At 42.3% G+C, this 22,612-nt stretch overlaps 2 protein-coding genes across 4 annotated transcripts; one reads left to right on the top strand and one right to left on the bottom strand.

The window, feature by feature from the left end:
* Positions 1 to 265: 265 nt before the first annotated feature.
* On the bottom strand, positions 266 to 9,168 carry FAM216A (family with sequence similarity 216 member A). 3 transcript variants are annotated; one of them, XM_035016989.1, is made up of 8 exons: positions 8,595 to 9,168; positions 6,829 to 6,869; positions 3,924 to 4,045; positions 2,697 to 2,826; positions 2,434 to 2,617; positions 1,800 to 1,882; positions 1,587 to 1,713; positions 266 to 646 (listed from the first exon to the last, which is right to left on the bottom strand). In XM_035016989.1, the coding sequence occupies exons 1-8, from the start codon at positions 8,684 to 8,686 to the stop codon at positions 634 to 636; spliced, it is 792 nt and encodes a 263-aa protein (XP_034872880.1). In that variant the 5' UTR covers positions 8,687 to 9,168; the 3' UTR covers positions 266 to 633. The 3 variants fall into 3 exon arrangements, 2 of the variants coding, with proteins under 2 accessions (XP_034872880.1, XP_034872881.1); XR_004681413.1 differs by having other exon boundaries at positions 572 to 646; positions 1,329 to 1,713; XM_035016990.1 differs by lacking the exon at positions 1,587 to 1,713 and having other exon boundaries at positions 8,595 to 9,162.
* A 117-nt stretch (positions 9,169 to 9,285) lies between these two features.
* On the top strand, positions 9,286 to 22,260 carry GPN3 (GPN-loop GTPase 3). The gene is made up of 8 exons (XM_035016988.1): positions 9,286 to 9,505; positions 12,470 to 12,578; positions 17,934 to 18,101; positions 19,165 to 19,289; positions 20,380 to 20,495; positions 20,622 to 20,718; positions 21,231 to 21,359; positions 21,916 to 22,260. Exons 1-8 carry the CDS (start codon positions 9,458 to 9,460, stop codon positions 21,976 to 21,978), a joined length of 855 nt encoding a protein of 284 aa, XP_034872879.1. The 5' UTR covers positions 9,286 to 9,457; the 3' UTR covers positions 21,979 to 22,260.
* Positions 22,261 to 22,612: the final 352 nt, after the last annotated feature.

The raw sequence follows: 22,612 nt of genomic DNA, 5'->3' as shown, positions 1-22,612 counted from the left end.
AGTTTGAGAGTCCAAGTGTTTGGCAATTTTCATAAAATAGGGCAAATTGATACTTCCATTTTTAAGTTGTATTCAAGCAGTAAATATTTATTAAACACCTTTTTTGCAAGTCTCTATAAATGCTATTCTGTATCAGTCTATTTTGGAGCTTTCCTTAGCCCAATCAAGAAAATACTTGTACGGGATTCTCATGTTTTTGTCTTAGGACTTACTGTAAGGTGAAAAGGAATTATACAGTTTATTTGACAGATTTAAAGAAAAACAATTTTAAGCGACAAGAAAATTTTTAATTGTATCTAGCTAGAAATACAAGCATATATTACACATAACTCTTATTACACACATATCATTAGTACGTGGAACTACATCAAACCAATTAATTACACTGTTGTAAACGTTTCTGAACAAACTAAAATTACTTAATGACTTCATGGTGAATAACAATACTATCCTAAATGTATAAAGAGGACACAATTCACAACCACTCCCCCCCTTTTGGCACCTCATCAATTCACAAAACAAGGCTGTCAAGTTCACATCAGATGTTCTCCTTGTTCTTCAATTGACATCGATTGCATACACTTATTTAGTAAATCTTCTTCCTTTTTTTCTTCATTCATGTATGATTCAGAATCATTTGTAGAAACTGAAAGAAAAATAAGAGTTTATAATGTCTGTTTTGGAAATAAAGGTGTATTTCGTCCTGAAAATTGAGATTTGTATATAAAAACAACCTTCAAAATGACCTACCTTAGTAATAAGGCTTTCACAAAAACAAATCGCCCCAATTTTCAAAACTTAACCTTCCCCCTTCCCCCAAGTCTCTTACTTTTTAAAATAAGATACCCAGTAAGTACTGTATTCAAGCCAAGTTATCGTATAGCAAATTTTCTGTTACTAAGTCCTATTTTGTCTTTGCTCGTCAAAATCTTTTGGTTACGGGAAGGTCATAGCTTCAGCATTCTCCTCTCCTTAAGCATTAAGTTCCTACTCCTCTCTCTTCTCTCAGGGACCACAGGGACTTTCCCCCTACCTGGGGTTCCTCCAGCTATTATCTTTGGACCCAGACTTACTTTCTCCCCTGCCATTTCCCTCATTTCTTGGACTGTCACACAGCAATGGGATAGGAGTTCAGAAGGCCTAACTTCCCTACTTCCTATCTACTTCCCTACTCATTGTAGGAACAACTACAAAACTGTTCTAACTTCCACTTAATCCTTTCCACTTTATCAATTCTGAGGAATACTTCTGAGCATTCTTTCTTCCCCTTTTGCCCTTTTCATTTTGTAGTATTCTGCACTTGTAGGATCCTTTATGCTGATACTTACCAACTCTGGATTTATCGGAGTTGCTCCGCAAAATTTTGATACCACTGGGTTGGCTTGCTTCCACTGGTTTGTTGAATATTAAACAAAATTATAGAGGTGATACAGCCCTTCGTAAACTATGATGCCATACAAAATATGTGGTCCATCCAAAAATGGCACTATCTCATAAAAGTGCTATGGCTTGAAAAAGTCATGTTTGTGGCTCTGGGTTCTAACAAATTCATTCTGTTAAGTCTCTGACCTTGATATTATAAATACCTTTGTTTAGAAGTACCTTGAATCTTACTCCCCTGAGCAGTATGTTCTTTTAAGTGAAAGCAGAAACTGTATTTCATACTCATTTGGAGAATTAAAAGCAAATCACATTCTACATTTTTAATGTCTTCTGTAATAGAAATGAAATTATTGGGTTTAATATTTTTTTAAGCATAAGAGCTTTCAAAATGCATATTTTTAAAATTCCACATTTACCTGATTGCATGAACAGTTTGCCTGGTTTTCTAAAAATCTTCAGTGACTTACATCTTGTTTTAGATGCATATCCAGTTTTTAAACTATAAAAAAGAGAAGCATCTTAATTGGAACCAGCAAAATCAACAGCTGTCTAATGCATGTGGAAGACCATATAAATTCTTTTTATTAAGCCGCCAGCTTCACCCAAAAGACTCTTGCAGTCTCCTTTGACTTACTAACCCTGAAACGCAAAGCTAACTACTGTAGTGCAGGTTGAATAATCAGGCTGCTGCTTCTCTTTTTTTTCTTATTTCCTTTTTTTGTTTACAGTATTCTGTGCAGAAGCAACCATATGCTCCTTTTGAAAGTGTTTGTATTATTTTAAATTTGAGTGGGAATTACTGAAAAGGGCAGTCTTGCAGATCTCTAGCTGATCAAGAAATTTTTACAGTTCCACAAAATGTGTTCTAAAAGGAGTGACATATCCCAGTCAGATCAGTAAAGAGACTGTAAGATCCTTTTGTGCTTTTTGTCTAACCTATTCTGAATTTAGCCAAATGAACTTATTAGGAAACAAGCTTTAATCTCAGTTAGCAGTCGTTCAAATAAAATTGGGCTATATTTTCCTCCTTTTAAACCATAAGAAACAGACCCTTCTTTGTTTCTCACTCGTCGCCAAAGGGAATGCTGTAGGATCATTTCAGGCGCGGGTGCAACTGCCATATTAGGAGGCCCCGAGTCCACTCTCTCCAGCTGGTGTCGCCATGTGGTGCAGGGGTAATGCTGCTTCTGGGAGGAACGAGAACTGAGGCGGCTCCTGTGATGAGTGAGGAAACCTGTCATACAGATCACCTCTGTTAGAAGACTCTCTGGTTTCTTGGAAGAACTAGTGCGAAACTAACGAGGTGCACCTGCCTGGCTTTTGGGAGCTGTGCTGGATCACATGCATGTACTGCCTCCTCATTAACGCCCGCAGATAGTTCGCATTATAGATCTTAGCAATGCTGCACAGATAACGCTTCTGGCCTGTGGTGAGGTCTGGATGCTAAAAGACAAACGATTTATAGGCACTGTAGAACAAGAGGTTGGCAATATTCCTTATCTGAAGGGATGAATGTTCAGGAGAGCTGACCATCTGTACATTTTGCTTATTCAAATTCAACTATGCTAATCTGGCCCAAAAAAGAAAGAAATGGCCATTTAAACAGCACAAGTGACTGCCTGCCATTTCCACTCAAGTGATTCAGATGCCTCTGAGGGGTGAGAACCACTACCCTAGAAGAGTAAGGAGAGTAGGGATATGCTGTTCTGTGAGTCTTAGTTCCTGTGTGCCTCTCAGTGAGTGTAGGCATCTTACCTTCTAAATACAATTTTTGAGGTATCCCGTGGTATCTAAAAGGAACTCAGCTATTCTACTTAGTCTTAACTAAAGAAACAGTCTTTTCTAGCACCAGAAGAATAACTGTGTTGAACAGACTGAGGAGTAGTCTATTGGTCTTTGGTAAAAGTAATTTTAACTAAGATTTTCACTTGCTGATTTTAGAAAGTAACACTTAAAATGCAAGACTCCCCTGTAGATGTATGTGTGTATACACACACAGGATTTACTGAATGAATAGGTAAATCCAGAGAAAATTCAAAATGTTGGGTCAGAAAAATTGACCAATTTGCACAGACTATTGTAACCTTCATTTGCATTGCTCTCACAGGGATACTTCTGGCAGTTATGACCTTTAATGGGTAACAGAGGTTCAACAGTTGTAAAATGCTGACTGCCATTTTCTTTACTTGCTTGCTTCTAATTTTACAGACCTTCAGTGGAAGCTATGAGTTTGGGTTTCCATCTCTAGAATGTTAACTTTCCTTAGGGGAGCTGAGCTTTCTGAGTAAAGGTACATTAGACCCCAAGTATCATAAAGCCCTGAAAGAAATGATATGGATATGATAAGGAATCTATAATGATAAAAAGCCTTGTATTCATTTCATGAGTTTACTCAGCGGGTATTTATGGACTAGACAATAGGCTGAGTGTACCTTGTCTTTTGAAGTGCCTTACCCTCTAAGTAGCTTATCTTCAATAAAAAGTTCAGCTCTGAATACACAGAATTTGGTATTTAAACAAAGTACTGGTACTTAGTATACCTTTAGAAAGGACGCATCGGTCATTGATTTAGGGATGTGAATTGCTTGAATTTGAGGAGTTTTCCACAACTCTTGCAGCTTGGCTATGTGTGTGTTCACTTTGTGTCCGTCTTTGATTCTGTCTGTAGGCAAGGACATTATGTGAATTTCATGAGCAAACATCAGCTCAACAAATTGATTATTAATATCTATATATTTACATGTGTCTGTCATTATCCTGGAGTAGTAGTATGAGTCATTCTGTTAAATTTGAAGAGACTGTATATGGCCATTTGGTTTTAGAGCATACAAAACTCTAAGATATTTGTAAACATTTACTATATATATATATATATATATCTCATTATATATAGACTATATTATTTTGAACTTAGCTGAGATGCAAACTGTTGACAGTAGCTTATTTTTGTTAGCTTACTGTATGTCAGACCATATTAAACAGGAATATACATGCAGAACTTGCACTGTAAAGATTTATAACAATATTTTATCATTCATTTGACTTTAGCATATAGTATTAAACTCAAGATAGAATAACACAAATTTTATATCTTTAGTGAGGCAGTGTTAAAAGGAAGGGCTTTGCAGAATTTTACTAAAACTTATTTTTATACAATTTCAACGGATGTGGATAGATTAAAAGAACAGTTGTTTAATAAAAATAAAAGTTGAGACATATCTAGAAGAATGAAACTAGTTTTCAGTTTCAGACATACTGAAACCAGTAACTTAATTTAGGGTATAAACTTCAGTAGCACTTTGGGGAAAAACAGTATCTGGGAAAATTTCACTAGTAAATAACTCTTTGTAACCCTCCCCTTCTTCCCACACACTCACTCCCTCCAGACAACTTTCAGTCACTACAGTTAGTATCAGTGTAAATCAGTTTGCATTTTCTTGAGTTTGATTTAAATGGAAACATACAGTATATATTCTGTTTGTGTCTGGCTTCTTTCCCTCAACATATTTATACTGAAATCCATCAGTGTGTGATGTGTAACAATAGTTCATTCCTTTTTATTGTTGGGTTATATTCCAACAGATCACAATTTGATTATCCATCCACCTGTTCATGGACATCTGGATTGTTTCCAGTTTTAGGCTAGTATAAATAAAGCTGGCAGAACAGATTTTCAAGTTAAAAGTTTGTATTTCGAAGTTAAATTAAATAAATACAATTTTGTTTCAATACTGACAACAAAGGCCACTATAATTTTACATATTAAACTTTAGTTATTTATTTCTTCACGATTTTGACAAATTGGAGAGTTAATTCAGATAAGTAAGGGTTATATTTGCTTTACTGAAGGACTAACTAGTTTGCCAACAAGGGGAAAATCATCTGGAAATTGTTATTATGACCTTTAAAATATAATTTGGAATCTATAATAATAAAAGTTTATTTTTTTAAAAATCCCTTTTCAAGGGCGCCTGGGTGGCTCAGATGGTTAAGCGTCTGCCTTCGGCTCAGGTCATGATCCCGGAGTCCTGGGATCGAGTCCCGCATCGGGCTCCCCGCTCTGCGGGAAGTCTGCTTCTCCCTCTGCCTCTCTCTCTCATGAATAAGTAAATAAAATCTTTAAAAAAAAAAAAAAAAAAAATCCTTTTTCAAGTCATAAATGTGGACTAATTAGCTAAGAATATATCTTTTGTGTCCCTGCTAATCAATATTTCTGAGATGTGTATTATAGCCTGGACTAAAATTTAACTTCTCAAAAGCTTGATAACATTTCTTTACAGAAAATGAAACATTTATAAATATTAGTTAGGGGCTCCTGGGTGGCTCAGTCAGTTAAGCAGCTGACTCTTGATTTAGGGTCCAGTCACGATCTCAGGGTCTTGAGATCAAGCCCTGCATCCAGCTCCACGCTCAGCAGGAAGCCTGCTTGAGATTCTCTCTCCTTCTGCCTTCCCCCTCTCAAATAAATAAACCTTTTTAAAAAATAATAGTTAAACTCAAAGAGAAACACCCAACTGAAAAATGGGCAAAGGACTTGAATAGACTTTGGATGTCTCCAAGGAAGATATACAAATGGCCAATAAGCACCTGAAAAGATGCTCACTATCACTACTTGTTAGGGAGATATAAAAATAACAGTGAAGTACCATTTTATACTCATAAGGATAACTATCATTTTAAAAAATGACAACAAATGTTAGCTAGCATGTGGAAAAACTCAGACCATGTGCATTGCTGGTGAAAATGTAAAATGGTGCAGCCCCTGTGGAAACAGTGTGGTGGTTCTTCAAAAAATTAAACAGAATAATCACCATATGATCCAGCAATTCCATTTAAAAACCATATTATTTGTATGTATATATGCATTTTTATGTATGTATATACACATAGATATGTGTTTGTGTGTTTTTCTCAGGTAACTGTAAGGACTATATATTTTCCAAGGAAAAGTATGAATCCAGGTTTATATATCATTGAATTGAAATTGCTCCCCCCCCAAAAAATGAGACACCTTTGGGGGTTTGTCTTACTCTCTTAATTCCAGCAGCTTTATCCTTTATTTCAAGTGAGAGGAAAAATAGCAGCATTGAAGTTGTTCAAGTTAGAATTTTTCCCTTCAATTTATTAAGTTGTTCAAGTTAGAATTTTTCCCTTCAATTTATAAACCCCAGGCCATACTCTTTGCTTTTCAAACATCAGTTATAACACAGTTCTTTTCAGATTCATTGCTATTTTGAAGTACTCTTTTTAAAATGCTTGATGTGAAATATCCTAACAAGAGAAAAAGAACCTGCTGGATTGTTCTTTGAAAATCTTAAAAGACTAAGTTCACCAGGATGCTAATAGTCTATTTTTAAAAAGCCTCTGTGTTTGTAGTTACAGCAAAATTAGCATCTCTGAACCATGTCATTTATAAGTATTATCTGCTTTATATGCTCTACTTACCAATACCTTTGGAATTCTGATAATAAGAATGTCCAGCTGATCTGTTGGGGGGGAAAAGGATTTAAATAATATGTAATAATTGACAGCTTTATAAGCATTAAAGAAAGTATTTTAAATGAAAAAGAGACAGTATTGTATATGCTTTTTACTTTTCATGTTTCCATCAGATGGAATATCTTGCAAATTTTCTTCTGTAATCCTGGTGATATCCTAATGGCTCCAGGCTTTTTCCAAGTGAGTTATCTGAGGTTTTTACCGTACTAGAAAGGATTTACCTTAAGCCAGATTTGGTCTTACTTTTAAGGCCTCTTAATCTAATTCCTACACTGAGCTCAATAAAGTAGTTTGGGCTTCTGTGTTATCTGTGGTATTTCCTTGCTCTCTTTATTTTTAATAAAGTAACTTGATATGGAAAAGACTATCTTGTTCTTTACTGTATGTAATTAAGGTATACTGGAACTGATAAATTGGTCTGGAATGTTTATTTTTGTACACGTTCTTTTTTCTTCTTTCAAATTAAGACAAAACAGGCTTCCTTCCTGCTTCCTTCAATTTATTCAGTGACCAAGTGTTCATTGATCTCCTGATATATTAGGATCCAGCACTTAGTCAAGCACTATAATGAACAGAAAAGACAAGACCCCATCTTTAACAGTCTTCCAGGGGCACCTGGGTGGCTCAGTTGGTTAAGCGGCTGACTCTTGATTTGGGCTCAGGTCATAATCTCGGGGTCCTCACTCAGTGGGGAGTCTGCTTGAGGATTCTCTCTCTCCCTCTGCCCCCCCCTACCGTGCACATCTGCACTCTCTCTCTCAAATAAGTAAATCTTTTTAAGAAAGTCTTCGATCGGGGCGCCTGGGTGGCTCAGTTGGTTGAGCGACTGCCTTCGGCTCAGGTCATGATCCTGGAGTCCCGGGATCGAGTCCCGCATCGGGCTCCCTGCTCGGCGGGGAGTCTGCTTCTCCCTCTGACCCTCCTCCCTCTCATGCTCTCTGTCTCTCATTCTCTCTCTCTCAAATAAATAAAATCTTAAAAAAAAAAAAAGTCTTCGATCCACTATATATATATAAATAATGGTCATGGGTGCAGCAGGAGCCATGACTGTGTGCTTTTGGAGAGGAACACCCCGCAGCTCTCACTTTTAGGGAAGAACTGATGATGGAAGGGATGAGAAGGTACTGAAGACTAATTGTCTTCAGCATCCGGGAAATAACAGTAAAAAACCTGCTCAAAATAAAATGGATTTATGAAGAAAAACTTCAGTGGGAAGAAAATGTCAAGATCAAGATGCCTCTAATATTCATAAATATCTGTCACATCGGCATTATGAATTCCCTGGACATAAAGGTGGCTAATGTCGCACACACGGAACTGATTTATTGACTTGGAAGCCCTCCGTTGAACCTCTGTTTCTGCTGGGCCCCCAACCCCCTCTTTTTGTAGAGATCCTGTGGGAGACTGCCTATTTTCCAGCAGGTTTCGCAGCGCCCCCTCGGGGCAGAAAAATGCACCCAGGCAATTGTCGCAGTCCCCGCGTTTAGTCATTGCACCAACACTCAACCTTACCTCACAAGCCCTCCCCCTAAACAGTGAGTCGGCTTCCATCTGTCCCACCCCGGCCGCAACAAAGGTTCTCCCCTCCTCTCACTCACTCCACCGGGGACCAGTCCATTGGAGCAGCCAGCTCCCACCCCCTCCTCCACAGGGGATCCCGACCCGGGGCCGGTCGTCGTCCTCCCCAACCCCTCAGGGCCCCTCAGCCTCACCCGCCGCCGCCACCCTCGGTCCCGGCTACTGCGGGAGGCTCTGCGGAAGAGCTGCATTCTGTCCAGCCGGACCCCGGACCCTGGCCGGGCATCTCCTCCCCGGTGCCCGGACCTCGAGCAGCGTGCGGAAGCGGCCTTCCCCTCTCCCCTCCCCCGCCAGCACGCGTGCGTCAGGCCGGGCGATACTGGGGGTGAAGAGGCGGACGCCGTATTCTAGCCCCCTCCGATGTGCTCCGGACACTGCCCGAATAGCTTCGGGAGAGCGGGGAGGGCAGATGCACGACGCTGGAGTTAAGTTGGGGGAGGGGCAGGAGTTCTTTAGTTGATTGCGGGCTTGCACGGTTTGCGGAAGGGAGCAGTCGCGGAAGGAAATATACATGCCCTCTAAAACAGGAGGTGCCTTCCGGACCCTTAGTATTCCAGACCCTCTACAAATGTGCACATCTTGACTGTCACCATATAGGTAAACATCAGTACGCTAACCAAGGACCACAGTCCCCGGCGCAGGGATGCACTGTTAGCCGTTATCACCAAGGCAACCAGGCGTCTCTAGTATCCCAACCGCCGATTTCCGCCAACTACTTCTGCACACACGCAAACTGCCCACCCGCACCCCTCCCCGCCTTAATCGCCCCCCGCCCCCAGCTGAAGTTTCCTGAGAACGCGTTTCACACGAGATTTGACCTGCGGGACGCTCCGTAGTCAAGGATGCACGGGAACAGAAGGCACAAAGTGACTTTGGGTTGCGATTGGTTCGCACGTGGTGTTCCCGGAACTCAGCGAGCGCCGCGCGAAGGCTGAAGGGAGCGGGGCGGTCGGACTCTGTCGTGCGGCGGGCGGCACCGGCTACCGGGAGCGCCGACATGCCTCGGTATGCGCAGCTGGTCATGGGCCCGGCAGGCAGCGGGAAGGTGAGGATTTGGCGGGAGAAGAAGAGAAAGGTCGGAGCTCGTGGGAGGCAGGGAGGTTCTAGTCCTGACCGAGGGACCAGCGGGTGCGTACACTGGGGACCCTTGGGCAGCGCGCTTCTGCTGCCTGGGCTTCAGTGCTCGTTGCTGCGGTTTTGAAAGTGAAGTAACCAACGGTGGTGCTAACGTTTATATTATACTTATGCCGCAGATACTGCTTTTAAACGAATTTATTTTCAGAACAACGCTCTGAGATAGGTCCTGTTATTCTCACTTTTGCAGATGGGAATTTTACAGAAAATGAGACACAGAAAGGTTAAGTTCTTTTATAAAAAGATTTTATTTATTTATTTGACACAGAAAGAGAGAGACAGGGGGAGCCGCAGGCAGAGGGAGAAGCAGGCTCCCAGTTGAGCAGGGAGCCCGATGTGGGACTCGATCCCAGGACCCTGGGATCATGACCTGAGCCGAAGGCAGCCGCTTAACCGACTGAGCCACCCAAGCGCCAGAAAGGTTAAGTTCTTTGCCCAGGATCCCACAGCTACTAAGTGACGGCTGGAATTTGAATCCAGTTTTGTGTAATTGCGGAATCTGGCCGGGTCTCGCTCATAGAAAGTTCAAATGAGGTCTTAAATCACTGTTGTCAGAGCTTGAAACATGGACTTCTTGTATATAGAGGCGATTTTAGGAGGTACATAGGCCTAACATTAATGAACATTGAATCATATATTGAGAAAGTTACTCCCTTTTCAATCCTCTTTCAGTTTGCATTGAAGTGAAATTGTCAGTTTAATGCTTTATATCTTTAATACTTCTTTAATTCCCAAGTCTCTTCAGAGATCAGATCTTAGAGCTTTTGACATTTATATTTAGCTAGGACAAAAAGAGCTTTAAGGGTATTTAATTTTATGGTTACCTTCATGTTATAAATATAACTGGTTTTCTATTTACAATAGAGGTATAATTTTTTTCTTGTAAACAAGTATGAGTGGAATGATATGAGAGGCATTCAAATATAGAAATGGGTGAAAGGGGCGCCTGGGTGGCTCAGTCAGTTGAGCGGCTGCCTTCGGCTCAGGTCATGATCCCAAGGTCCTGGGATCAAGCCCCTTGCTTGGCGGAGAGCCTGCTTCTCCCTCTCCTTCTGCCTGCCTGCCGCTCCCCCTGCTTGTGCTCTCTCACTCACTATCTCTCTCTCTGTGTCAAATAAAAAAATTTTTTTAAAAAGCGTCTGCCTTCGGCTCAGGTCATGATCCCAGGGTCCTGGGATTGAGCCCCATGTTGGGCTCCCTGCTCAGCAGGGAGCCTGCTTCTCCCTGTCCCTCTGCCTGCAGCTCTGCCTACTTGTGCTCTCTCTCTTTGTCAAATAAATAAAATCTTAAAAAAAAAAAAAAAAGAAATGAATGAAGGTATTAGTCAAATAACAGGAGTGTGAGAAGCACTGGAGTCTGTGGAGGTGTTGTCTGGCTTCAGTCTTGAACATATTGTTCTAAGGTTTGACCTATTCTGGGTGTAGGAGATCTACATGTGACTGTAATATAGCCCTTGCCTACCCAAAGTCTGTAGTCCATTTGGGAAGACTGATAGATGCCTTGCCAATTAAAATATAGTATGATGCATGGAGCGGGCCTCCTCTTAGGCAGAGAGAATATATGTGAAAAGTCACTGAGCATGATAGAAGTTATTTCTATATTCCAGATGATTGTGTTAGACAAGTACCTTCCTACAAATTCTTGATGCCTACTGTTAGAAGTACTCACTCAGCATGTTCTCTGTGCCAGGCACTGTTCTGGGCCTTGGGAATTGTGTAGTGAACAAAACACACACACACATATGCACACAAATCTCTGTTCTTGTAGAGTTTATATTCCAAACATATTAAGTGAATTAGAAATAATTACCACACATTTATGATGTACCAGTGCTAGTCCCTAGGTGTATAAAACTGAATAAAAGGGCGCCTGGGTGGCTCAGTTGGTTAAGCGACTGCCTTCAGCTCAGGTCATGATCTCAGGGTCCTGGGATTGAGTCCCGCATCGGGCTCCCTGCTCTGCGGGGAGCCTGCTTCTCCCTCTCCCACTCCCCCTGCTTGTGTTCCCTCTCTCGCTGTGTCTCTCTCTGTCAGATAAATAAATAAAATCTTTAAAAAAAAAAAACTGAATAAAAGACATCCCTGCCTTTAAATAGACAGTGGGTAAATCAGACAAGTACCCTAGAGATTTTAACATAGTGTGTTAAGGACTACATGAGGGATAAGGAATTCTCTAAACCAAAAGTTGCAAACTGATAGTCCACTTCTAGACTATTTATTGACCTCAGTGTGCTCTCATTTTGAAATACTCTTCCCCTGGCTTGGCAAGCACATTCACATCCCTTGGCTCAAACATAACACCCCCCTCCCCAGAAACATCCCTGACTACCCTACTTAAAGCTTTGTTTGGACTATAATCATCTTCGTGGAGACATTGTGTGTTAGGTGCTGCATGGTATGATCAGAAATCTTCCCTTTAAATTCCATTTGCTGCATGTTAGAGCAGCAAGGAGCCTTAGTGATCGTGGAGGCCATCCAGTTAGAGACAAGAAAACTGGGGGGTGGGGCGCCTGGCTGGTTCATTTGGTGGAACATGCAACTCTTGATCTTGGGGTTAAGTTTGAGACCCATGTTGGGTGTAGAGATTACTTTAAAATCTTTAAAAAAAAAAAACAAAAAAAGAAGAGGAAACTGAGGGGCAAAGTAGAGAAGCACTTTGGCTAAAGTTACCGGTGAGTCCCAGCCAGGTCTGGATCAGGTGTCCCGACTCCCAGCCCGGTACCTTTCCTGTTTTCAGTCAGCTTCTTGGTCAGTGAAGGCACAGTTTTGGCCTTAGTGGACACCGATCAAGGGATACAGGGTGTCCTTTTGGGGGTGCAGGAGGTAGCAGTAGACTGCCTGTCGCTCTGACCCCCTCATGCCTTGTGACATTCCAGAGCACCTACTGTGCCACCATGGTCCAGCACTGTGAAGCCCTCAATCGGTCTGTGCAAGTTGTGAACCTCGATCCTGCAGCAGAACACTTCAACTATTCCGTGATGGCTGGTGAGTCCTGAGCAGAGCCTTCCCCCTCCTTCAGGAAAAATAAGGGGGTGGAGAGGCCGTGAGTGCTGGCCGCTTGGCACAGAAGCTGAAAACTTAATTATTACAGTCTGCTCCCCTGTTTCATGGTGAACAGCATGAGGCTGAATGTCATCTGGTGACATCCGCTCATGGTGACATGTGTGACAGTATCCTTTCTTGGTCTTTAGGAATTAAGTGAGTAGATTCCTCCCTCATCACACTTCCCTTCTGTCCCTTTCCATGCTCAGTCCTGCTGTGGTGAATTGGGTTTACTGCAGGTCATAGTATAAGTGAGCAGCTTAACTGTTTTGTTTTTTAAAATTCTTTTAGGGGCACTTTTTGCTCCTCTGTCTCTTAAAAAAAATTGTATTTATTTAATTTTTTTAGAGAGGGGGAGAGGGAGAGAGAGAATCTTAAGCAGCCTCCACGCCCACTGCGGAGCGCAGCTCAGGGCTTGATCTCACAACCGTGAGATCGTGTCCTGAGCCAAAATCAAGAGTTGGACACTTAACCGATTGAGCCACCCTGGCACCCCTCAAATAAAACTCTTCTAATGTAATCATTCAGATGTCTTTGAACACCTACTTTATGCCAGACACCAGGGTTCTAGCAGAGAACAAGGCAGACATTATCCTTGCCTTCATGGACCTTTTAGCAGGGAGATGAGCAAAATGATAAACATTACAGATTGTGATAAGGACTAGCAAATAGGCCGATGAAAAGAATAGCTTGCTTTAGGAAAGGTAGTTGGGAAGAAGTCTCAGGAGGGGAGATTTGGGCCCAGATCCGAAGATAGTAATGTCCTCACCAAGCTGGGGAGAGGCCTTCCAAGATGAGGGAACATCAGGTCAATAAATAGCCTAGAGATAGGAAGAGGTTTGGTATGTTTCAGAAAAAGCAAAGATGTCAATGAGCTGGGGCGTAATGAGTGAAGGAAAGAAGTGGGTACGTGCTAGTAGGACATGAGAAGTTTGGGTTCTGTCCTGTTTTCATAGTCCATTTGAGCTGCTTTAACAAAATACCATAGACGGGGCAGCTTATAAACAACAGAAATGTATTTCTTATGGTTCTGGAGGTTGGAAGCCCAAGATCGGGGTGCCAGCATAGTCGGGTTCTGGTGAAGGTCCTCTTCTAGGTGGCAGACTGCCGACTCCCCACTGTGTCCTCACATGATGGAAGAGGGCAAGGGATCTCTCTGGGGCCTCTTTTATTAGAGCACTAATCCCATTCATGAGGCACCACCCTCATGACCTAATTGCCTCCCAAAGGCCCCACCTCCTAATATTATCACCTTGGGCATTAGGTTTTCAACATAGGAATTTTGAGGGGCCACAGACATTCAATCTGTAGCATCTGTCAGCAGTGGAATGTCATTGGAGGATTTAAAGCAGGGGAGAGGATTGACATCTGATATACATTTTTAAAGATAACTGGCTCTCAGATGAAAAACGGACTCTGGGGGGTCAAGAATAGAAGCAGGGATGAGCAGGATGGCTATTGCGGATGTCTGAGTGGCTTGGACTACTGTGGTCAAGGTGGAGATATAAAGAAGCAGGTGGATTCGTTACCTACTTTGCAAGTAGAATTAGCGGCATTTTGTATACCAGAGCGGTGTAAGAAAGGAAGGAATCATCAAGGGTGACTCTTAGATATCTGACTTGAACTGCTTGAATTGCTGAAGAGAGTGTATGATACCATTTATCGGGAAGGAAGACAAATCTGTTTAGGTTTGGGGCAGTTCTCTTTGCACTCACTAAGCTTGAGACATCTGATATCTAAGAGGCGATGTCAAGGAACCAACTGGATATAATAGTCTGGGACTCAGGGACAAGGTCTGGCTTCAGGGTATAAACTTGCGAGTCAGCAGCATATAAACAGAAGATAAAGTTCCAGGACTGGATGAGATCATTTTGGGAGGAAGTATGGGAGAGAAGAGAACCCAAGACCAAGCCTTGAAGTTGTCTAATCTTCAGAGTTCTCGAGGAGGGGGTAGAGTCAGTGAGGTCGGAGGAAAGCCAGGAAAGTGGAGCATCGCAGAAGCCAGGAGGAGAGACTGAAGAAAACGCTTGTGTGCTTGGTTATATCAGGTATGATAGAAGTTGTGGGAGATGAGGACAGAAATACAGTGGCTGTTAAATGTGGGGACATGGAGATGGAGGTGACTTTGCCTAGCAGTTTCAGGGCAGTGGTTTGAGGAGTGGCCTGAAGGTGATGCAATATCAGCTTCCCTGTGAAAGGAGCAGAGAAGTGGAGTGAGACCTGGGGGTAGGAGGGTCAAGGGAGGTTGCGTTTTAACATTGGAGATGCTAACTATGGAACAGACTTGATTGCTGAGCAGAAAGATCCAGTAGAAAAAGAAAAACTGAAAACGCCAAACAGTGGGAATAACTTCAAGAGCCTGAAAGGGGAGAGGGACCCCACACAGGTGGGGAGTTTTGCCTTCACTAGAAGTGGGGTGCTTTTTTTTTTTTCTTAAAAATTTTATTTTTAAGTAATCTCTATACCCACTGTGGGGCTTGAACTCACAACCCCGAGATCAAGAGTCTCATGCTCCACCGACTGAGCCGCCAGGTGCCCCAGGAGTGGGATGCTGCTGCTTTTGTAACCAAAGGGAAGACAGGGTGGAAGACACCATGTAATACTGGCGGTGGGAATATGAGAAATTCTCTTTTGTTGGCTTCTGATTTCTGTTAATGACATGTGTGCCGTCGGGACATGAGGGTGGCTGGAAGTGAGTGTGAACGGGGTTGGGGAGGCAGGGGTTGAATGAAGAGGAGGAAGTATGAAATAGTCATCTTCCGTAGGGAAAGGGATTGCAGGGACACCTGGGTGGCGCAGTCAGTTAAGCATCCAACGGCTCGATTTTGGGTCAGGTCGTGATCTCGGCCGTGAGATCGAGCCCTGTGTTGGGCTCTGCACCAAGCGTGAGCCTGCAAGATTCTCTATCTCCCTCTCCCTCTGCCCCTCAAAACAACAACAACAACAAAACTTTGCATTTCTTTGGGATCATTTGGTTGCACCCAACAGAAAGCACTGAAGCCAGCTTACGTAAAAGGAGGGTTTTTTTAGAAGGAATCAGGGGATCTCTCACAAAACCCAAGCGCAAGGCTTAATGAGAGACTAGAACCCAAAACAAAAACTAACAAACTGAAACTAGCTTTCTCTCTGTCTCTGCCTTTTTCTCCCTCTTATAGACAGACGAACTTTCTCAGCTTCACAGGGCCCAGCAAGGTGCCACCAACTTCAGGTTCATATCACTTTCTGGTCCAGATGTCTTAATGACCGACTTGTGTCCTTGAGTCATCGTTTTAGAAGGTCCAGTTTCATTGTCCCAACTTGAGTCAGATGTTTACCCCTCGAATAGGGAGAAGAAGTGCATAAGAAGGTATTATCCACATAAACGTGGCTATGAGTGAGGCAGTGCTCTGTGAACAGAGGTTGTAGGTTTGTGCACAAACATAAAAAAACCTATGGGAGAAGGTTATAAATACAGATTTCCAAAATTAGTAGTAGAAGAGAACTGTGCATATACCAAAAATTTTAAGCCCCTGCTGTGGGTGATTTAGCTACATTATCTCATAGAGCCTCCTTCCTTCTACCCCAGGATATAGGATTTGTCCCCCATTTTATAAATAAAGAAAGTAAGGTATGGAGAGGTTAAGTAGCTTCCCTGAGGTCATGTTAAAAAACTGTAATTGGGGGCGCCTGGGTGGCTCAGTCGGTTAAGCGGCTGCCTTCGGCTCAGGTCATGATCCCAGGGTCCTGGGATCGAGCCCCGCATCGGGCTCCCTGCTCCCGGGGAAGCCTGCTTCTACCTCTCCCTCTGCCTGCTTCTCTGCCTGCTTGTGCTCTCTATCTCTCTGTCAAATAAATAAATAAAAAAAAAAAACAAAAAAAAAACTGCAATTGGGGGATGCCTGGGTGGCTCAATCGGTTAAGCATCTGCCTTCAGCTCAGGTCATGATCCCAGGGTCCTGGGATTGAGTCCCACATTGGGCTCCTTGCTCAGCAGGGAGTCTGCTTCTCCCTCACCCTCTTTCACTCCCCCTGCTTGTGCTCTCTCTCTGACAAATAAAGTCTTAAAAAAAAAAAAACACAGCAATTGGTTTTCTTGGTTTGGTTTTGTTTTAATCATTTTATTTTTTTTTTTAAGATTTTATTTATTTATTGGACAGAGAGAGAGAGATATAGCAAGAGCAGGAACACAAGCAGGGGGAGTGGGAGAGGGAGAAGCAGGCTTCCTGCCAAGCAGGGAGCCCGATGTGGGGCTTGATCCCAGGACTCTGGGATCATGACCTGAGCTGATGGCAGACGCTTAACGACTGAGCCACCCAGGCGCACCTGGTTTTAATCATTTTAGAATAGGTAGTATATATTGACGTGGTTTGAAATGGAAAAGGTACAAAAGCGTAAGTATATGGTAGAATGTCTCCCTCCCAGGTTTGTGTCCTGGTAGTAGGCTCCCCTCCCTGGAGGCAGCCAATGTTGCCAGTTTCTAGGGTGTCTTTCCACAGAGTCTCTATGGATATAAAATCAAATATATGTATTATATATATGTAGTGAATCTTTGTCTTTTTGTTGTTGTTGCTGTTGTTAACACAAGTGATGGCATTTTTACACAGAGTTCTGCACCTTGCGTTTTTCACTTAAAAGTATACCTGGGATGGGATGGGGTACCCGGGTGGCTCAGTCGGTTAAGCATCCGACTCTTGGTTTCAGCTCAGGTCATGATCTCAGAGTTGTGAGATCGAGTCCTGGATCGGGCTCTGTGCTTAGCACAGAGTCTGCTTGAGGGTTTCTGCCTCTCCCTCTGCTCCTCCCACGTGCACGTGCATGCACGCACTCTTTCTCAATTAATTAGTTAATTAATTTTAAAAAGTATACTTGGGAGATTATATCACATCCATATTTAAAGAGCTTCTCCTTTTAATGGCCATGTAGGATTCCATTGTCTGGCTGTACAGTAATTTAATTGGTTCCCACGGGCGCCTGGGTGGCTCAGTTGGTTAAGCGACTGCCTTCAGCTCAGGTCATGATCCTGGAGTCCCGGGGTCGAGTCCCACATCGGGCTCCCTGCTCAGTGGGGGTCTGCTTCTCCCTCTGACCCTCTTCCCTCTCGTGCTATCTCTCATTCTCTCTCTCTCAAATAAATAAATAAATAAAATCTTTAAAAAAAATAATAATAATTGGTTCCCACGAACACTGCTACAGTGAATAATCATGTACAGAAATAGTTTTACATATGTGAGTTTTTATATAATTATTAACTATCACTAACGAGGATAACAACTTTTGAATGGATGTTTTTATATTCTGGGCCCTGTCTATCTTTTGCAGACATCCGGGAACTGATTGAGGTGGATGATGTCATGGAGGATGACTCTCTGCGGTTTGGTCCCAATGGAGGATTGGTATTTTGCATGGAGTACTTTGCCAATAATTTTGACTGGCTAGAGAACTGTCTTGGCCACGTAGAGGACGACTATATCCTTTTTGACTGTCCAGGTAAGTCAGCAATTTGAATGTGACATTTTCCTTGCAGCTGTGCTAATTCTGTCCCCAGTGAGAGAAAGTGGACTGAGCCTTCATCGCTCTTAACTATACTGCAGTGAAGTACAAAGCTCTTATTTATTGGCTCTAACTCATTCATTGAGTTTACTGAGTGCTTAGTTTGTATGATGGGAATACCATAGAGACCCAGGCAGCCATGGTCTTTGCCTTCGTGGAGCTCACAGTCAAGTGGGAGTACTAGACAGAAGGACCAAAAGCACCTGGATTATCATTTAATATTAATTTGTGACAGGTGCTCCACAGGAGTAGCACAGACCATCACGGAGCAACCAGATTAGGAGGCTTCTGATCAAGTGGTCTGTAAGCTGGGCTGTGGGGTGAAGCTGAGGGAGACCATGGTCCAGGCAGAGGCGCAACGTGTCAGAAGCCTTGAGGCGGGAAGGAGGGAGGTGAGTTTGGGGCACCAAGAAGGGCAGGGTGGCTGGAGTGCTGAAAACCCAGGGAAATGTCATGAGGTGAGGCTGGCAGGGGACAGATAATCACACACAGCTTCTTAAGCCAGGTTGTGGGTTTTAGACTTGAGGCTGACCTAGCTATGATCAGTTGTGGCTCTCACTTTATTTTCCCTTGCTTTTATTTTACTTTATTTTTTATTTTTAGAGAGAGAGTGTGTGTGCGCAAGGGTTGGGCGAGGGAGAGGGAGAGAGTCTTCAGCAGGCTCCATTGGAGCCCAGTGTGGGGCTCGATCTCACAACCCTGAGCTCAGGACCTGAGCCGAAATCAAGAGTCAGACACTTAACCGACCGAACCACCCAGGCGCGCCCCCCCCCCGTTTTTTTGAGAGAGAGAGAATATTTTCCCTTGTTTTTAATTGAACCCACAGAAAAGCACATACATCCTAAGCATACAGCTTGATGAATATTCCCAAAAAACACACACCTTGGTAGCACTCGCTTTTGACTCCCTTTTTAAACCATCTTATAGGAAAATTTTTTTCATGTAGTTTGATGACTACATATTTCCTGTTTGTATTAGTCTTGTCCTGTTCTTCATGTAGGTCAGATTGAGTTGTATACGCACCTGCCCGTGATGAAACAGCTGGTCCAACAGCTGGAACAGTGGGAGTTCCGAGTTTGTGGAGTTTTTCTCGTTGATTCTCAGTTCATGGTGGAGTCGTTCAAGGTTTGAAGATCAATCTTGTCTTTTTTTTTTTTTTTTTAAGATTTTATTTATTTACTTGAGACAGCGAGAATGAGAGAGAGAGCATGAGATGGGGGAGGGTCAGAGGGAGAAGCAGACTCCCTGATGAGCAGGGAGCCCGATGCGGGACTCGATCCAGGGACTCCAGGATCATGACCTGAGCCGAAGGCAGTCGCTTAACCGACTGAGCCACCCAGGCGCCCCAATCTTGTCGATTTTTTAGTTGTGGGTACAAGCAGATGACTGTCTCCTTTAAGGACTCTGATTTCACACTCTGGACATTTCAGAAACTGTATTCCAGAATAATTTAGTATCCTTTATTATTCAGTTGTTGTAATGACATATTTTTAACTCAAAAATGATGTTATGATATCATATAGATTTGGGGAAACTACTTACCAAGAAAAATGAGGCAGATGCATATTTTATGAGTATTTTTAATTCTCTGAGAGCCTTTTGTCTAGTTTATGAACTATATTTCCCATTAATCACTCTTACGGAATATTCAGTGGGAAAAGAAGTTAAGATACCATCTAAATTGAGATTTGTGATCACTATAAATTTTTTTTTTAGAGTGAGGGGAGAGGCAGAGGGAAAGGGAGAAAGAGAATCTCAAGCCAGCTCCATGCCTAGCACAGAGCCCAATGTGGGGCTCCATCCCACAAGCCTGAGATCATGATGTGAGTTGAAATCAAGAGTTGGGCACTTAACTGACTAAACCACCCAGGTGCCCCTCCCCCCCTTTAAAAGACTTTATTTTTTAGTAATCTCTACACCCAACGTGGGGCTCGAACTTACAACCCAGAGATCAAGAGTCACATGCTCTGCCAAACGAGCCAGTCCGGTGCCCCATGATCACTGTAAATTAAATCTACCTCTTCCCTCCTTATTCTCACCTTTGGAAGCCAAAGGTCAACCATCTGATTAGTGGACTGTCTTTTCTTTAGGATGAGCATTTCTTTTACTTAGGCCAGTTTTGTTCCTGTGAGGAGCAAAATCCTCTCTTTTATGTGGAGACCAGCAAATTTTGTTGGCAACAGTTCCATCTTCCCTTTTCTGTTCCCTCCTTCAGTTTATTTCTGGCATCTTGGCAGCCCTGAGTGCTATGATCTCTCTAGAAATTCCACAAGTTAACATCATGACAAAAATGGATCTGCTGAGCAAGAAAGCTAAAAAGGAAATTGAAAAGTGAGTTTACTTCTTCCATTATCGTCAGATCTTAATTGCAGAGATGTGAGGTTCTGTTAGTCTACAAATCTAGTTTCCTGATTTATTCTTCCTTTTATTCATCAGTCTTCTTTCTCACTTTCGAAGGTTTCTAGACCCAGACATGTATTCTTTATTAGACGATTCTGCAAGTGACTTAAGAAGCAAAAAATTCAAAAAATTGACTAAAGCTATATGTGGACTGGTAAGTTTTTCAAGCTTTTTTAAATGATCTGGTTAGCTGTTTACCCATAGCCAGGCAGTGGCCACCGTTATGGAAAGCACAGTCCAATCGTATTTCCTTGCAAAGGGGAGGCGGGTGGAGGCAGGCTGTGGGCTAGCTGGTCAGTAGTTTAATTTAGAAGTAGTTACTGCTAGGAGCTGATAAGTTAACTGACGTGCCTATTATTCCAAACCATTTGGGGAGTTCAGAACTGTCTGTGCCCTTTTGAAATTTCCGATGGTTGTTGAATTCAGATAAATATCTATGAAACAGTAAGTGTCTAGTTAAGTAATAAGTTAATGAGTGTTCTGGGAGGTCAGAGGCCAGGAAAATCAATGATGATTTGCTTTTGCTCTGTCTCCCTCCTTCCCCATCCTTCCACACACAAATGTTTTTAATCAGAAGTATAACTGGTTATAAACTAAAATGTAAGTTGGAAATTAAGTATTTTGTACAGCTTCAGAATGACCCTTTATGAAATCCCCAACTTGTAGATTGATGACTACAGCATGGTTCGATTTTTGCCTTACGATCAGTCGGATGAAGAAAGCATAAACATTGTGTTACAGCATATCGATTTTGCCATTCAGTATGGAGAAGACTTAGAATTCAAAGAACCAAAGGTAATTTTTGATCATTGGCTTTTGGTAACCATGTTTGCCAGCACTCACTGGCCTCCTGCATAATCCCAGCAACTCCTCAGATTTTGTCTTAGCAGCAGTAGTAACCTAGGTGTGTCGAGGGGCGATGTCTGAAATTGACATCTGTGCTCAACAAGCAGTATCAGTTTCATTCTACCTGATATTGAGGCACTATTACCAAGTTTCTTTGTCCTCAGGGCTTGGGGATATGTACAAAGAGGGGATGAAATCCAGTTGAACTTGGGCCGCCCTCACATTTGTCAGTGGGAAGCCTGATGGTAGTTGTCGTAGGCCACTGTCTCAGCAAATTAGCTGAGGGTCAGCAAGTATAAACTCAAGTAAAAATGCTTCCAATGAGATATAAGTATTTTAATTTACCACATAGCTGGAAAAATTCTATCAATCATACCTTTTGCCGCTGTAAAAGATACAGCTGGGCATTATCTCCTGGTAGACTATTACCTGAAAAATAGGTGAGCACATGCTAGGTCTAACAAGGGAAATGAATATTTTCTGTTTTGTGTTTCCTTTGTGTCAGGAACATGAAGATGACTCTTCTTCTGTGTTTGATGAATATTTTCAAGGACACCAGAAGGAATGAAGAATTTATCAGAGTAACTATACACGTGAAGCACTTGCTACTGAACCAGCAAGACATTCTTCTCTTAGAAGGATGCAATACTAGAAGGCTACCTGTTTTAATGAAAAAAGCAATACTTGGCTCTTTATCAGCAGCATGCCTGAGTCAAATTCTAGTTATTTTGAAATGGCTGATGTTTCAAGTGGAATCTTTTAGTATTTTAACAACATCAATTTAGATTTTAAATGTTGAAATTGACATGAATGCACATAGACTTGTATATAAATGAGCATCAGTGGTACAGTTAGGACCCAGTCTGCCTTTATTTTTACTATTTGATTTTTATTATTTTCGAAGGTTTTTTGGAGAGGCAGGAATTATTGTAACAAAATATACACCTGTGTCCAAAGGAAAAAAATCTGGAAGGACATAGTTAAGACCATTGCTTATCTGTATGTCTGAGTTTTCTTACACTGAAAATGTATCATTTGTGTAATTAAAAAGTGAAAAGTAAATGTTTTAAAATATATATATGTAGGGGCGCCTGGATGGCTCAGTCGTTAAAAGAGTCTGCCTTTGGCTCAGGTCATGATCCCAGGGTCCTGGGATTGAGCCCCCCATTGGGCTCCCTGCTCAGCGGGAAGCCTGCTTCTTC

The sequence above is a fragment of the Mirounga leonina genome, unplaced genomic scaffold (genome assembly GCF_011800145.1).
Source record: "Mirounga leonina isolate KUSES-001 unplaced genomic scaffold, KU_Mleo_1.0 Mir_171, whole genome shotgun sequence".
Classification (NCBI taxonomy): domain Eukaryota; kingdom Metazoa; phylum Chordata; class Mammalia; order Carnivora; family Phocidae; genus Mirounga; species Mirounga leonina.
This window is presented reverse-complemented; position numbering and strand designations above follow the sequence as displayed.

Coding starts and splice junctions, on each gene's coding strand:
- FAM216A (XM_035016989.1), bottom strand. CDS start 8,686: ATGCCCGGCCAGGGTCCGGGGTCCGGCTGGACAGAATGCAGCTCTTCC. Junction 2,827..3,923: donor CCGATGCGTCCTTTCTAAAG/GTATACTAAGTA, acceptor TTTGTCTTTTAG/CATCCAGACCTCACCACAGG. Junction 1,714..1,799: donor CAAACTGTTCATGCAATCAG/GTAAATGTGGAA, acceptor TTTCTATTACAG/AAGACATTAAAAATGTAGAA.
- GPN3 (XM_035016988.1), top strand. CDS start 9,458: ATGCCTCGGTATGCGCAGCTGGTCATGGGCCCGGCAGGCAGCGGGAAG. Junction 9,506..12,469: donor GCCCGGCAGGCAGCGGGAAG/GTGAGGATTTGG, acceptor GTGACATTCCAG/AGCACCTACTGTGCCACCAT. Junction 21,360..21,915: donor TAGAATTCAAAGAACCAAAG/GTAATTTTTGAT, acceptor CCTTTGTGTCAG/GAACATGAAGATGACTCTTC.